The sequence below is a fragment of the Euprymna scolopes genome, chromosome 4 (assembly GCF_053919585.1).
Source record: "Euprymna scolopes isolate OS-2025 chromosome 4, ASM5391958v1, whole genome shotgun sequence".
Classification (NCBI taxonomy): domain Eukaryota; kingdom Metazoa; phylum Mollusca; class Cephalopoda; order Sepiida; family Sepiolidae; genus Euprymna; species Euprymna scolopes.
In genome coordinates, this window is record NC_136485.1 from 99,813,816 (window position 1) to 99,829,373 (window position 15,558).

At 41.5% G+C, this 15,558-nt stretch overlaps 1 protein-coding gene across 2 annotated transcripts in view; it reads right to left on the minus strand.

The window, feature by feature from the left end:
- LOC145269160 (protein JTB-like) overlaps positions 1 to 15,558 on the minus strand; it is a 46,403-nt gene that overhangs the window by 23,570 nt on the left and 7,275 nt on the right. The window contains exons 1-2 of one of the 2 annotated variants that reach the window (XM_080124769.1): positions 12,628 to 12,955; positions 11,481 to 11,557 (exon numbers count right to left, since the gene is read on the minus strand). In XM_080124769.1, the coding sequence (XP_079980895.1) occupies positions 11,481 to 11,557; positions 12,628 to 12,720 (170 nt within the window). In that variant the 5' untranslated portion in view covers positions 12,721 to 12,955. Of the gene's footprint in view, positions 1 to 11,480; positions 11,558 to 12,627; positions 12,956 to 15,558 lie in introns of those variants that run through there. The other variant, XM_080124772.1, reaches the window with a different exon arrangement.

Genomic DNA, 15,558 nt, shown 5'->3' on the forward strand with positions numbered 1-15,558 from the left:
ATCATACACATGGGCGCTCTATAAATAGATACAAAATCCGGGGAAAGAAAGCGAAGCCCCCACCGACGGTACCTCACACTAAGAACTTGGTTACGCTCGCTGACTGTCGCGACAAAATGTAGTGGGCAAAGAAAAAAACAGCTAAGTGACTTAACAAATCCTAATCTTACCAAAATGGCAACTGCTTTTTAAATTAGACTATTTTATGTATTTTAATTATATGCGTATATATTGTCTTTAACTCTTTGCTTCCATGCGAGCTGTTTCTATTATCTTTTTATTGTTTTTATTTTTTTATTTATTTATTTTTTCTCTTTTAGCTTTAACCAACTGTTTATACCTTCTCTTCAAATTTATTTATTTAATGCATTCTAACTACATATGCGTCGAAATGGTCTTTAACATTTTAGTTCCATGCGAGCCGTTTTGTGGACAGAACTTACTCGGAAACGAATAGTTTATACAAAAATACAGAACAGAGCTAGGAATACCTTTCTTTATACTATAGAAGACAGAAGAACTTTATTTAAGTAGTATACTTAATATATGCAATCACCGTATGCTTGCTTGTATTAAAGTGTCCTCCATGATACCCATACCATACCAAACCACTGCACGTGGCTCATAATTTAACTGTCACTATTTGTAACTGCAATATACATAATCCCAGCTGTGATACTAGGGCTAATTTTCTGAATAGATGCAACACTCTGCGCCTGACCTTAATGACTACAATTCCAACTCCCAACGAACTTCCTATAACTACGTGGAAAAAACCTAAAAGCTAGCTACGAAATCTTATACATTTTACCTCCAAGACGATTGCGTTTGTCTTACCTGCATGCAAAAAAAAAAAGAAAAAAAAAGTTCCCTCTTCTTCAAACTAAACCTTACCTGTAACTCAAAAATCCTAATGGAAATCTATCTGTAAATAAATAACCCCTCTTCTCTTGAACGCTAACAATCTACTCCTTCCAACCTATCCGCCACTAAACTCCCACATTGCCCCGTATCTGTAGTTGAATCGCTAACTTCCAGCCCCTAATCCCTCACATGCAAAATGTTTTAATAGCCATCACTAAACATCTATACATCTCTACCTCTAAGGCATGCATTACAGCTCATTCCTATCCAGTAAGGGATTTAACAGCCTATGCACACAGAGGCAGGTACTTAACAGCCAAAGTACTCAGAAACAAAGCGATCTACACTACGCAACTGTCTCCTCGAGTTTTGCAACGATTAATACGTTATTGAAACGACACTCCTTGTTATGCAAAATGCCCCATGACTCTTACTAGAAAATAACTACAACTTCAACTCTATTTGCACCTACTGAAAACCTGCCCATATATCTATTCACCTAATTATGCATGACTCAAAACTTGCTGTCTTATCCATACTATATTGCACTTACATCTTAACCCTCCTATCATCTAAAATAGCTCGGGCACAACTCGTAGCTCAATTCTTAATACCTACTCATACTGTAACATTATCCTAGACCTAAGCTAACATTAATAAAATAAAAAAAGGGCAAGACTAAAACCACATTATCTCCTCCCTAACAAGCCCTCTTACAATCATAGACGCTTACACTGCATGAACTTCACCCACCCCCTTTATCCATTAACAAGTAAATAGCATGTCCCTAAATCACTTTGAGGAGTGTAACTAATCAGTAGAGATATAATCCCCCACAAACTAACCCAGTAACACTAACCACGCGGGGTCGCAGAAATACCTGGATTAGAACCTAGGCGCGGAGAAAACCCTCTCAGGGCTGACGGACCCAGTAGGTCTTCCCAGATCATCCGTCTAGGAGAAGGAAAACTCTGAAACTAAACCAAAGGGGAGAGAGGCCTCTTCAGTCTTGGATGACAACCTTCCTAGAGCTGGTGACTCAAACAAATTCACCGGTTTGCAAACCTAAATTGCTTAAGGAGTAGATAGGCTCTGTCTATCGCCCGGCTTCCATACTCCTTCTTTGCCTATTAGTCAAGCGCAGAGACACTATCTCGGTGATTCGACAGAAACACCCAGCGGTAGATCTTGTTTCCTGGCTAGGGCAACGAACGCCGTTCTTCCCCATTCCCAGCACGCCCCACCCCTAAAACTGAACATTTGGGAGTGCTTGAGTATAAGATATGCCTGAGCGATTAGATTGGGTTGACCTTCTTCTAATGGGTTGAGGGTACCGGATTGACAGTTCCTGGCTGCTGTTCCAGACTGGTAGTACAGGAGCCCTAACTCTTTGGTAGCGCTTAGAGCGGCTGCTCCATCAACAGTTGAATAATATCGGGTTGTTTGTAGTGCCATGACGCGCATGGAAAGGGACCCTGCACTCATCCCCGGTGGGCTTTCCTGAGGCCACAATCCTAATTGGAGAAAGGTCAGCTGATGGTCTACTTGTGATGCATGTCTGAAGCTCTGCATAACCTCTTGTTTAGCTCCCCCTTACCGAAACTTTTAAAAAAAAAATATGACGACAGTACAATTTAAAAATAAGCTTAAACCAGGATTAGGGACAAACAAATTCAACTTGCCTCCTCCCTTGAGGCTCTCATTCACAAATATCCGTGGGCTTAGAACTAACTTAGCTGATGTTGAAGCATTTCTCTTAACAAATACCCCGGATATCTTAGCACTAAGTGAGACTAGCCTACACTCCTCCATTCCCTCTAACCACTTTAACATGCCTGGATATCTCCCACTCTGCCGTAAGGACTCTGACAGACATATGCACGGACTTGGAGTTTACATTCGTAATACCCTTCCCTTGACTAGAGAAACAAACCTAGAAACAGATGATCAAGCCTTTATGTGCTTTAGACTAAACATGCAACACAATATTAGCTACTATTATTTTCTCTACCGCTCTCCCTCGACTCAGGACTGCTCCATAATAAACAAAGTATCTGACAGCATAGACACGGCACTGTCCCTCGACACTAGCGCACAAATACATGTATTTGGTGACTTTAATGTCCACCACAAAAACTGGCTTGAATTCTCTACTCACACAGATGCAGCGGGCAGCACAACCCATAGCTTCGCTATATCTCACTCCCTATCACAAATTGTTACGTTTCCAACCCGTTTCCCTGACCAGGAAGAACAACACGCATCACTTCTAGATCTGTTTTTGACCACAGTTCCCGATGACTGCATAACGAAGGCCCACAGCCCACTTGGGAACGCTGATCATGCAGTGATAATGGTTGAAATCGCCCTAAACTCTAGACCCAAAACTGAAGAGCCAGTGGTCAAAACAACGAGATATTATAATAAGGCTGACTGGGAAGCCACCAGGGAACTAATTAGAGATGCTCCATGGAAAAAATATTTTCTCTCCCTGCTGAACAATGTGCAAACGAGACCACTGACTGGTTCAAAACTGCAATCGAAGCGCATGTTCCCATGCAAAAATTTTATAGTAAGCCCCACTCTCCCCAATGGTTTACGTCGACTTGTGCAACTGCCATTGCTCAAAAGCAGCATGCATACCGTAGGTTTAACCGACATCAGTCTAGTTCAAACAGACTGAAGTATATAGAAGCTAGAAATAACGTTAAGAAAGAAATAGCGACAGCTAAGAGAGAATTTACGGAAACCACTAAAAAGCGCATCGAAGCACAAAAACTAGGAACTCGAGACTTCTGGAAAATCTACAGCAGTGTAGTAAATAATGGGCAATCAACAATTCCCCCACTAACCAACAATCACGAGGTTGTCTCCTCAGCAACTGACAAGGCTAACATGCTTGCCAGTCGGTTTGCCTCAAACTCCACACTGGACCCTTCCAACCACTCCCTACCTGACTTTCCTATGCGGACAGACGCCACACTAGACGATCTGAAAACCACCCCTGCTCAGGTGCATGCTATCATAAAAAACCTTGACACCTCAAAAGCATGTGGACCCGATCTTATCCCAGCTGTGCTATTAAAAAAGTGCTCAGCCGAAGTAGCTCCAGTTCTCTCCAAACTCTACAACAAATGCCTTAATGAAGCTTGCTTTCCGGGCTGTTGGAAAACTGCTTCTGTTGTACCAGTATTCAAGAATTCTGGCGAAAGGACAGACCCATCAAATTATCGCCCCATTAGCCTCCTCCCACTTTTTGCCAAAATATTTGAGACCATAATTAACCATGCTCTAGTCCATCATCTTACAGATGCTAAACTACTGACTGACAAACAATATGGATTTAGACAAGCCCGTTCCACAGCAGACATCCTAACTGTGATCTCTGAACGTATATACCATTCACTGGATAAAGCGGGGGAGGGCAGAGCGGTAGCTCTAGATATATCTAAAGCTTTTGACAGGGTATGGCATGAGGGTCTCCTCAGTAAAATCAGATCATACGGTATCACTGGTAGAATACTTAACATAATTAAATCCTTCTTAGATAAGAGAAAAATCCAGGTTGTCCTCGACGGTCGTACATCTAAACAATATGATATAAATGCGGGGGTGCCAGGGTTCTATCCTTGGACCTCTATTGTTCCTGATTTTCATAAATGACCTCTCCGACAACATTGCCACTGAGATGGGTATATATGCTGATGACACTACACTCTATGGCAGGCACGACAGGAAGACGAATGAACACATTTCTAAAGAAATGGCAGAAACACTAGAGGAAGACCTCCAATCTGTAGTGGAATGGGGACAAAAGTGGTTGGTCGCGTTCAATGCTGCCAAGACTAAACTAGTTTCATTCAATAATTACAAGAAACCCTCTCTACCACCCATAGCAATGGCCAACGACTCTTTATCTGAGAGTCCATCTTTCAAACTCCTTGGCCTAACGTTCACAGGAAACATGAGTTGGAACAATTACATTGAAGGCATTGCCAGGGCCGCTGCAAGAAAGGTGGGCTCTCTCTACCGTGCTAGAAAACTACTAACACCCGAAAGTATCCTGTACCTCTATAAGGCCACCATTCGCCCATGTATGGAGTACTGCTGCCACATCTGGGCTGGTGCATCTGCTACTAGTCTCTCGCTCCTTGACAAGGTTCAAAAGAGAGTCGCAAACCTGATAGGCCCTGAACTGGCATCTAAGCTTCAGCCTCTGTCCCATCGACGAAATGTTGCATCCCTCTGCCTTTTCTACAAGTATTTTAGTGGTGAATGCTCTGACGAACTGCAATCACTTGTGCCCCCACGACGTGAGCACCCTCGACAAACCCGACAGGCTGCTAAATCCCACCCCCACACTGTAGAGATCCCTAGATGTAAAAGATCTTTCTACTCCAATAGTTTCTTCCCCAGAACCCTCTAATAATACATTGTCTTTTTAGTTAATTATTGCTTAATTTGGTCAGGGTTCAAAGGGTTAAATAAAATAGATAATAAAATTACTATCATTTCCCTATATGTTTTATGATTTCCTTTAAGAATGATCAAAATTATGTATAATATGTATTCATAGCTAATGTAAATGTCTCCTCTAATCACCTAGGACATAAGCTAACCAACCCTCTTCTCTATTGTTTCAGAGTGTAGAGTGAACAGCATTCTTTAGTGGAACTTGGAGGACGCACTCAGACTACATCAAGATTGTCAGTCTCTTCGCCCATTCCTCGTTGACAAGGGAAAGGTGTGCTACTCATCTATGCTGTTCTACGACTACACATCGTCCGGATCTCGACGCTTCTGAAAGCAACTCATTACACCTGAATAAATAATGAGCAACAAAATTGAAGTCACCTGCCCAGTTACTGGATGTGGCTGGAAATCCCAGAAACTCCCTGAATCCCTCAGTAACGTGCTCATTACCTCCATGAACCTTCATGCCCAAACTGCCCATCCAGTCCCGATGGCCAACCCCCAACAACCAGCAGCTCCCAGGCTTAAGCTCAAGTTCCCCATCTATTGGTGTTGAAAGCACCCCCGATCAATGGTCATCCTTCAAACGACAATGGTCTATGTATAAGGCCGGCATCGCTATCACTGATGCTATGTGCGCCACGGCCCTCTTTCACTGCTGTGATGAGGACCTCATGAATGACCTCTTGAGAGACTTGCAGGAAGATGTGTCATCAATGACCGAGGCAGACCTCCTTGCTGCTATAAGGTGCCTGGCAGTCAGGGAGGAGAGCACTCTGGTCCACCGCATCAAACTCAGTAGGATGACACAGGCCCCTGGTACCCCTATCAGAACCTTCCTTGCCGCTCTCAGGGATCAGTCCGCTTTATGCCAGTACACAGCAAAGTGTAAGGAACTGGGCTGTGGCCACACTTATGATTATAGCAGTGAGATTATTAGGGATAATCTCATTCGTGGTATTGCTGATCCAGAGATTCTTTCTGATCTGTTGGGTGATCCCAAAACAGACCGAACCCTGGAGGAAACTGTTGCCTATATAGCCCAGAAGGAACAGGGTAAATCCACCAGGGCAGCTGTTGGAGAAACTACCGCTGCCATGAGCCATGGCAACGACAAACCCCACCAGTCACAACCATCTCGCAGCAACAAACAGAGCAAGTGCTGGGCCTGCGGAGAACTACAGCATGGTAAGTCAAACGACCGGAATTCCAGAGCCAAGTCCTGCAGTGCTTGGTCTGTAACATGCAGCAAGTGCTCTGTAAAAGGCCATTTTGCGACCAACTGCAGTAAGTGCTCGAACTGCGGGTTATGGGGGCCACCGAGACAGATCTTCCAGGTGGTGCCCTCAGAACCCCCGCCGTAAGGCTAAGCCCAAGTACAGTAATGACACCTTACACATGGGGGATGACGAAACTGGCACACTATTTGACCAGCTTTGTACCGTCCAGACTCATCAACCCTTAACTAGCAGCTGCAAGCCAATCGAACATCATGTATACGAAGGCAAATGGGTCGCTAGACCTTCTAAGCCCCACCCAATGATGACGGTGAAGCTCACCCCGTTACCAGATGACCACAAGAAGCTTGGCTGCCCACTAAAATCCTCCAGCCCCACATCAATCGAAATACATATGGTGGCAGATTCTGGTTGTCAGAGTTCCATCATACCCATCAGATCAGCACTTGTGATGGGCATCGCCAAGACCGACATATTTCCTGTCGAATTGTCCATGCGAGGAGCTATCGAGGAGGATCTAGGGGTTGAAGGAGGTATCTTCGTGGAGGTATCCACAGCTGATGTATCTGGCACACCAAAAACAACAAAGCAGTTGTTATATGTGTCTAGGAAAATCGGCAAAGCTTTCCTTTGTCATGAAGCACTGGTGGCATTAGGGGCCATACCTGTCAGTTTCCCAACTGTGCCAATAAATTGGCCTCAAGACTCCCTGGCTACAGATGAATATAAGCAGTGTTCATGCCCAAAACGCACAGATTTACCACCACCTATACCAACAAAGCTTCCAACAGGTATTGCGCCCACCGATGAAAATGTGCCCATTCTGAAGCAATGGCTGCTTGACTTCTATTCATCAACAATGTTTAATACATGCGAGCACCAGCCACTTCCCATGATGAAGTGTGAACCGCTGGAGCTCCATATCGACCCCAATGCAAAGCCAGTCGCCATTCATAAGCCTGCATTGGTCCCCCTACATTGGCAGGATAAGGTCTATAACGACCTTGAGAGAGACGTCACTATTGGCGTCCTAGAGAAGGTCAGCCCCAACACGCCGACCACCTGGTGTTCCCGCATGGTGGTGACCGCAAAAGCTGACGGCTCCCCTAGAAGAACAGTGGATCTGCAGCCACAGAATCGATGGTCCGTGAGGCAGACTCACCATGTGGAGAGTCCATTCCATCTGGTAGATCATGTCCCCCAGCACACGCGGAAGACCGTCACGGATGCTTGAAATGGTTACCATTCTGTTCCCATCCGAGAGGAAGATCGCCACATTACAACCTTCATAACCCCATGGGGTCGCTATCGTTACAAGGTGGCATCACAGGGCTTCCTCGCTAGTGGCGACGCCTACAACCAGCGATTTGATGCTATTATCGCCAACTTCAAAAACAAGGTTAAGTGCGTGGATGACACGCGCATGTGGGCTGACTCAGTTGAGGCATCATTCTTTCAGGCGTGCGAGTGGTTGGACCTCTGCGCCAGAAATGGGATTACCCTCAACCCCAAAAAGTTCCAGTTCGCCGAAGAGACTGTTGTCTTTGCGGGCCTGCAGATCACACCCACTAATGTCACCCCGTCTGACAAGTTCTTGGAATCAATTCGGAATTTCCCTACCCCGAAGGACATAACTGGCGCACGGGCTTGGTTTGGATTGGTCCATCAAGGAGCATATGCATTCTCCATGGCCAAGCGCATGCAGCCTTTCCGGCATCTCCTGAAATCATCCACCAAATTTAAGTGGACGGAGGAATTGAATGAGATATTCACTGAATCCAAGCTCAAGATCATAGAGGAAATAAAGGAAGGAGTGAGGTTGTTCCAGCCATCCCGCCCAACCTGTCTGTTAACCGATTGGTCGGTCACTGGCATCGGGTACTTCATGATGCAGAAGTACTGTGACTGCGCCACCAGGACGCCTGTGTGCTGCAAGAAGGGCTGGAAGCTCTGCCTGGTGGGTAGCCGCCTCACCCACGCGGCAGAATCCAGGTATGCACCAATTGAAGGAGAAGCCCTAGCTGTTGTCTACGCCTTGCACCAAACACGGTATTACATCCTCGGATGCCGTGACTTGACTGTGGCTACCGACCACAAGCCGCTGGTTGGGATACTCAATGACCGCTCCTTGACGGAGATAGACAATCGCCATCTGTTGAATCTAAAGGAAAAGACTCTCTCCTACAACTTTGAAGTCATCCACATCTCTGGAAAGAAGAACCTGGGACCTGATGCTGCCTCCCAGTACCCACCTGCCGCCGCCAGCCATGCAGATGATGCTTCTAGCACAGATGACACCGCAGATATTGGAGAGGATGATGGGATACACGCATCCATGTCTAACACTCTTTATGCAGTCACTAATGTGGTTTCCTGGGACATGGTGCGGGAAGCTACATCTTCGGACGCAGACCTACAGGAATTACACCGACTGATTCATGACGGATTTCCTTTGGACTGCCGACAGCTAAGGACCGCACTCCGGCCGTACCACCGCATCTCCAGCAGCCTTTGCATCGTAGATTGCAACCGCATCATTGTGCCGGCAACATTATGCCAAAAGATATTAGAAGCCCTGCATGCGGCCCACCAGGGAATCAGCTTCATGTGTGCCCGCGCGGCTGACTCGGTTTATTGGCTCAATATCAGCATTGACATCCAACGTGTCAGGGACAATTGCACCCACTGCCATCGGATTGCAAAGTCTAATGCTATGCAGCCACCTTTTAACGCTGCACCTCCGGAGTACCCGTTTCACAAGATCGCCAGCGACTACTTCACAGACAACAACCATGATTATGTTGTGGTAGTCGACCGGTACTCTAACTGGCCAATGGTATTCCAAGCGGAGAACGGCACAGATGGCCTCATCAAGCACCTAAGAGAAGTCTTTGTGACTTTCGGAGTGCCTGAGGAGCTGACAACTGACGGGGGACCCCAGTTCACTGCTGGGAAGACTCAGGATTTCCTCCGATCAGGGAGAGTCTACCATCGCCTTACCTCTGTTGCCAACCCTCACACCAACTGCAGAGCAGAAATTGCAGTCAAAACTGTCAAACGAATGCTGATGGATAACACCTCAGCAGGTGGTTCCATCAATATGGACAAGTTTCAACGGGCGATGCTAATATACCGCAACTCCATCGACCCAGAGACGAAGGCATCTCCTGCTCTTATAGTTTTCGGACGACCCATTAGAGATCCCATCCCAATTCCAATGGGTCGGTACTGCCCCCACCCCACATGGTCTGAAACGCTTGTAAACAGGGAGAAGGCACTAGCAAAACGTCATTCCCTTGAGCATGAAAAGTGGAGCGAGCATACAAGATCTTTGCCCCCTCTAAGCGTGGGGGATCACGTGTATATTCAAAACCTAACTGGAAATCACCCTAAACGCTGGGAACGAACAGGCACCGTTGTGGAGGTGAGACAATTTCACCAATATGTGGTCAAGATAGATGGCTCTGGGAGACTTACGCTCAGAAACCGACAACACCTTCAGAAATTCAAGCCTTTCAGAACCACAACTAATGAAGACGTGATAGAGTCCTTCCTACCAGTCACCAGGCTGCCGGAAGACGCCTCTGTCAGCACCATACCAGTGGCGTCAGAGGAATCTCCTGCCACCCTGCCAGAAGTCCATGCTAGTAATCCAACGGATAGTCCCATACGTAAGTCCAGCAATAAAGATTTTTATGACGTGCCATTGAGCCCTTCTGAGATCCTTCCAACTACCCCTCATGCTTCTAACCCAGCTAGAGATTCTGCCACTCCCAAGAACGCTGGAGCTGGAAACGACACCACCCCCAAGAACATGCATACAATTGCCAAGAAGGCTCCCAGGGCCTTGAGCCGACTGATGCCACACAACGCTCCTGGTGCTTCAGAGACTGCACCAGCGAGTAGGTTGCGGCCCCGGCGAAACCAAGACCAGTGATTCCATCACAGTGTATATAGCTTCAGAGGACTTTTGTACAGGATTTTTTTGTTGTGCCCACAAAAAACTCACCGTGGGTGGGGGAGATAGCTAATGTAAATGTCTCCTCTCATCACCTAGGACATAAGCTAACCAACCCTCTTCTCTATTGTTTCAGAGTGTAGAGTGAACAGCATTCTTTTTCACGTCACTCACTCGAAATTCCTTGTGAACTTGTGGGGGAGAGGAATGCATGTCGAGCAGGTTTAAATTACAGTTGTTTATGAGCAAATACTTTTTGAAATGGGACCTTTCAGTTTTTGCACAGTTGAGAATAGTCTTAACAGCGCACATTGTGATATAAATGGAAGAAACTGTCAGCGGCTGAATTAAGTTCAACATCAGAATTTTGATTGTCCATGCTCATGTTGTGAAAAAGAACGCTCAGCATTCTTTAGTGGAACTTGGAGGACGCACTCAGACTACATCAAGATCGTCAGTCTCTTCGCTCATTCCTCGTCGACTAGGGAAAGGTGTGCTACTCATCTAGTTCAAATAAAAACAATTGAAAATCAATAATTGTTGGAAATTAAAAACAATTTTGTTTCAAACTAGTTATCTCATTCACTCTGTGAATCCAAATTAGATCAACATCTAAATAATGATATAAGCTATTTCTTTTTTTAAATCAGTGAAAGCAAAAAATGGAGCCATACTGAATAACATATGAAAACTTAGAGCAAGTAGTAAGGAATGATGTGGATATTAAAAGACAATATATTTTAGTCCAATATATTAACATGAGATACAGAATATTTATGCTATACTACAATCGCAATAAAAACTTAAAAGTATAACTTATTTTTTCATCTTCATCTGATTTGCTTCATTTTTATGTTAAAAGTTATTTCATATTGAAGTGAATCTCTAAAAAAGAAACATTATCACTAATGTAATATGTACAAAATTTTTAAAGCTTTTTTACTTACCTAATAAGAATGACAATGGCAATAGCCATACGCTTTTTGGTACAGAATTCAATCATAGTCGTTTTACATTTGTAAACCTAAAATGAAAAGAGTCAATAATTTATTGAAATTTAAATTATAAAACAAATTATTTAAATAAGAATTGTGAAAAATAGGTGAAAAGGATATTTTCACACGTCAGCCTCATAAAAAATTAAATTAGAGATGATTTTGAAATTAACCTTGCAACAACATAAGTAACTGATAATAATACTGATTAATGAAACAGATTTCTTACATTCCTATCAAATAAAACAGTAAAATAACAATAAAATGGGCACATTTGTTAGTTTGCAAAAAAAAAAAAAAAAAAAAAAAATTGCAATAGATTCATTTTATTCACAACCACTGTAGAACATCCAGAAGGTCTATATGAACATAATTTTTATGCCACAAAAACAAACCATGTTATGGTAAATCTTCCTCTGTTTGTTATTGTTACTGTTTGAGGTGCTGAAATACTTACATTATTATTATTTTTAAACACATTCTTAACATAAGGAGTGAGGGGAGGGGGAAGGTTTATTGAATATTCTGTACTTTCAGCCAACAATTGAATAGGTACTTATGCAGAGAAGTTACTGGGCTGAAATCAAAGTTTTACAAGCGTTTTCCGGCAGATAACATAAACCGCCAGGATATGCGGAAATGCTTAATGAAATTCTAGTAAACAGATGAGAAAAGAAAGCAAAACATGTTTTAATGAAGACAAAAAAAGAGGAAAACAAAGGCAATTTTTTATGGATAATCTTAGTAATCTCTTAAGAAAATAAAAACCAATGGTACTTTTCCAGAATAAATATTTATATAAATGTTTTTTTTTAATGATAAAATGAAAACAAAGCAACAAAAACAAAAAATTATAATAGAAAATATCAAAAAACTTTTTTGTTGTTGATTTTTTGGTATGTTTTTTTATTTTTATTTTTACAAAAGGCAAGAAAACGATCAGAAATTGTTAGATGAAAGTTTTTGTTTTTTTTAAGAAAGCTTTTTATCCGGCACTTCTGCAAAAAATACCGTGCTGATAGAACATTATTTAGAAAGACATTCTTAACATGGTGTGAAAGACCCTTGAAAACAAAATTTGCAAAACTAGAACATCTACCTTGAAAAGATTTCTCGATTCTGTCAGTGATTGAAGAAGTGATGTATCTTTGTGTGTTTTAGGGGCTAGTAGTGGCCTTTTCAAGTAGTCCATCCTTCTTGACTAAGGCAAATCAAGAATTTGGAAGAATAGTGGTTATCCGAAAGGTTCTTATAAAAGTTCCATGACAAAAATTAAGATGAAACAATAATTTCTTTTACAAGTTCCCAACTGGAAATTAATTCAAACTCCCCACAAGGAGGATTCATCTACAAAAGCATGAGTTCTCTTGAATGCTTTCCATGGGAATAAAGGCTGAAAAATTTCCCTTGAATTAGAGAAGAATATTACATGTCTTTACACAACAAAGTCAAGTTGGAAACTGAAAATTACGCAATTTTTGTGCGTCATGTGTGTATAAAAAGGGGGGGAGGGCGTTCAAAGGCAACCCCCAAAACACAACAACAGAAATGCTTTAAACAATGCAAATTCCAACATGTTCCACCAAAATTGGTGGCTTCTGCACCTTGTTTAATGACTGAATGATGGGGAATCCAACAATATTTTCTGTATGGTTTCTATGATATCCACTTTTTCATAGTCCTGGAAGACTTTTATATAGTTGTAGCAACTGCAATGACTGGCTGGAATAAATCCCTGGCAGGAACATTTCATAGCAATCACCATTTCAACACTCACACGTATGAAGAACGTGTAGGTACAGGACGTTATGATGCAACCACTGCACACATGAAACAAAAGAAACTATATTAAGCTCCCTTGCGTAGAAATATAGTAAACAGGCTGGAACACTGTATATAAAGATTTGCCCTGCCAAAATTCAAATCAGTTTCCTCTTCAATTTCTCAAGAGCAGCATATGTTCAGGATAACTCCGTCTGTGGGAGATGTTAAAACCCCCATCCTGATATGCGCAATGCATATGAACCCATCATGAAAAGTTGCCACATTGAACGAGAATTTAAATCTTCCTTTAAACAATTTTATTTCAAACTACTGTTCTTATGATACGCACACACAAACATGCATTCACTTTGTATTTTTGGACTGTTCTCCTCAAACATAGCCACATAAACCTTTAAGCCCACTTACAGCACTCTGATGATAAAAAACAGTAATTTCAAACTTCGTGCTATTCTCACAAAATCTTCACTTCATTAAGCTTTCAATATGAACATTCCACACAAGAAAACACATTGAAATAATTTAAATTAATATTCCTAACATGTAAATAAATGTTAATTTCATATTAATACAGTGATTTTGTGTTTTTTGTTGAGTGTTGTTATTTTCCGGATTTCATTTTTATTTCTTTATGCAAGGATGTGGGTTGGTGAAATCACAATTTTTTTTAGGATGAAGACTTTTATAGGTTTTCGACTATGCTGACTAAGAAAACCTCATTCAAATTTTGTGGAGACAAGTACTTATAGAAATATAAAGACCTGTATTATGCAATGTAATTCACTGGCTGCCAGGTTTGTATGCACGTATGATAAACAAATCTACTTCTCTCCTATTGACACTGCCCCCCCCCATTTGTTTTTAGCACTTGCGGGTGGGTATGTTGACACCGATCATCACAGTTAAATTTGTGGGAATTATTACCTACCCCCTCCCACTCAAAAAGGGGGGTTGTCTATACTGAAAGCCGTTCTTTACATGGGGAGTTTGGGATGTCTATTCCAAATGCTGTTCTTAACTTGATGATACTCAAAGAAGTGAAATGAAAAAAGTCAGAATTGTTTTGTTTTACATGTAAAAAAAAATGATGACAAAATTGGAATTTACTTTAATACTATTGATGGAAGAGTTGAAAAAAAGAGAAAGATTTGAACAACAAATGGAAACAGCTAGGACTGCTACCACTGATTTTGATCACTCTAAACAGTGAGAATCCCTAACTTCTAAAACTTCTGTTTTTACTTTCCATTATTATTTTAATGGACTATTTTTTGTAATTTTATTAATTCATACTGATTTACGCATTCCCTTAATTGCTTCTTTTTTTAAAAAATCATACAGTATCTGCAGGGTATCGCCCTAAACCAGCACTAATCGCCGTTGAAAGCCAGATTATTTCATTTTGGCCATGGCCGCCAGTGTCCACAATTGTTCAGGGACCAACAAAAAGCGTAGTTTACTTTTTTTACAAAAGGGGAGGGGCAGACTTCCAAGGGTCCTGCTAGTTGAAAATAAACCTAAAATTTGAAGCAAAGCAAACATAGAAAATTTTTGGCTGGTAACTCAAAAAATCTTTATAACTTTATTTCATATTCTTCTCTAAGAATATTTTTATAACTTTTCATTTTCATCCATACATTTGTTAAACCAATATTTTTATTTAATTATGATATTTTTACTGAAAATTTTTTTTTTTTTTTAAGCAAACGTGCAAATTTATTTCTTATTCTTATTTATAAATATCTTTATATCCATTTTTTATATTTTACTAGCTGTACCCGGCCACGCGTTGCTGTGGCTCAGTTTGTTAAAATGGAACACATGTGAAAGTAGAGAAAAGTTTGATTCTTTTTTTCAAGAGAATGTACAAATTATTTATTTTTTTTTAACAGATGTTAAGAAAATAAACAGAAAAATACTTCCATCATTAATTATGCAAAAAAATAAATAAAATGTTGATTTAGTGTTTCAATATGCTTATAAATTACGATAAAACTTGCTGAGTATGCACTGTTTTACGGTTGTTGTAAAAATGGAACGGAAACTTAAATTTCGCTTCATTTTAATCTTTCTTAATTTTTTAACGAATATAATCAAAACAGTAACATTCAACAATTGTACTTTATGTATATAAAACACAAAATTGGTGTTTGTATTACTGTACACATAGATTCGAAAAAGTTGTCAAAAAAAAACAAATATATAACAAATAAATGTTATCAAAGCCAAGATAAGTTACTTTTCTGCC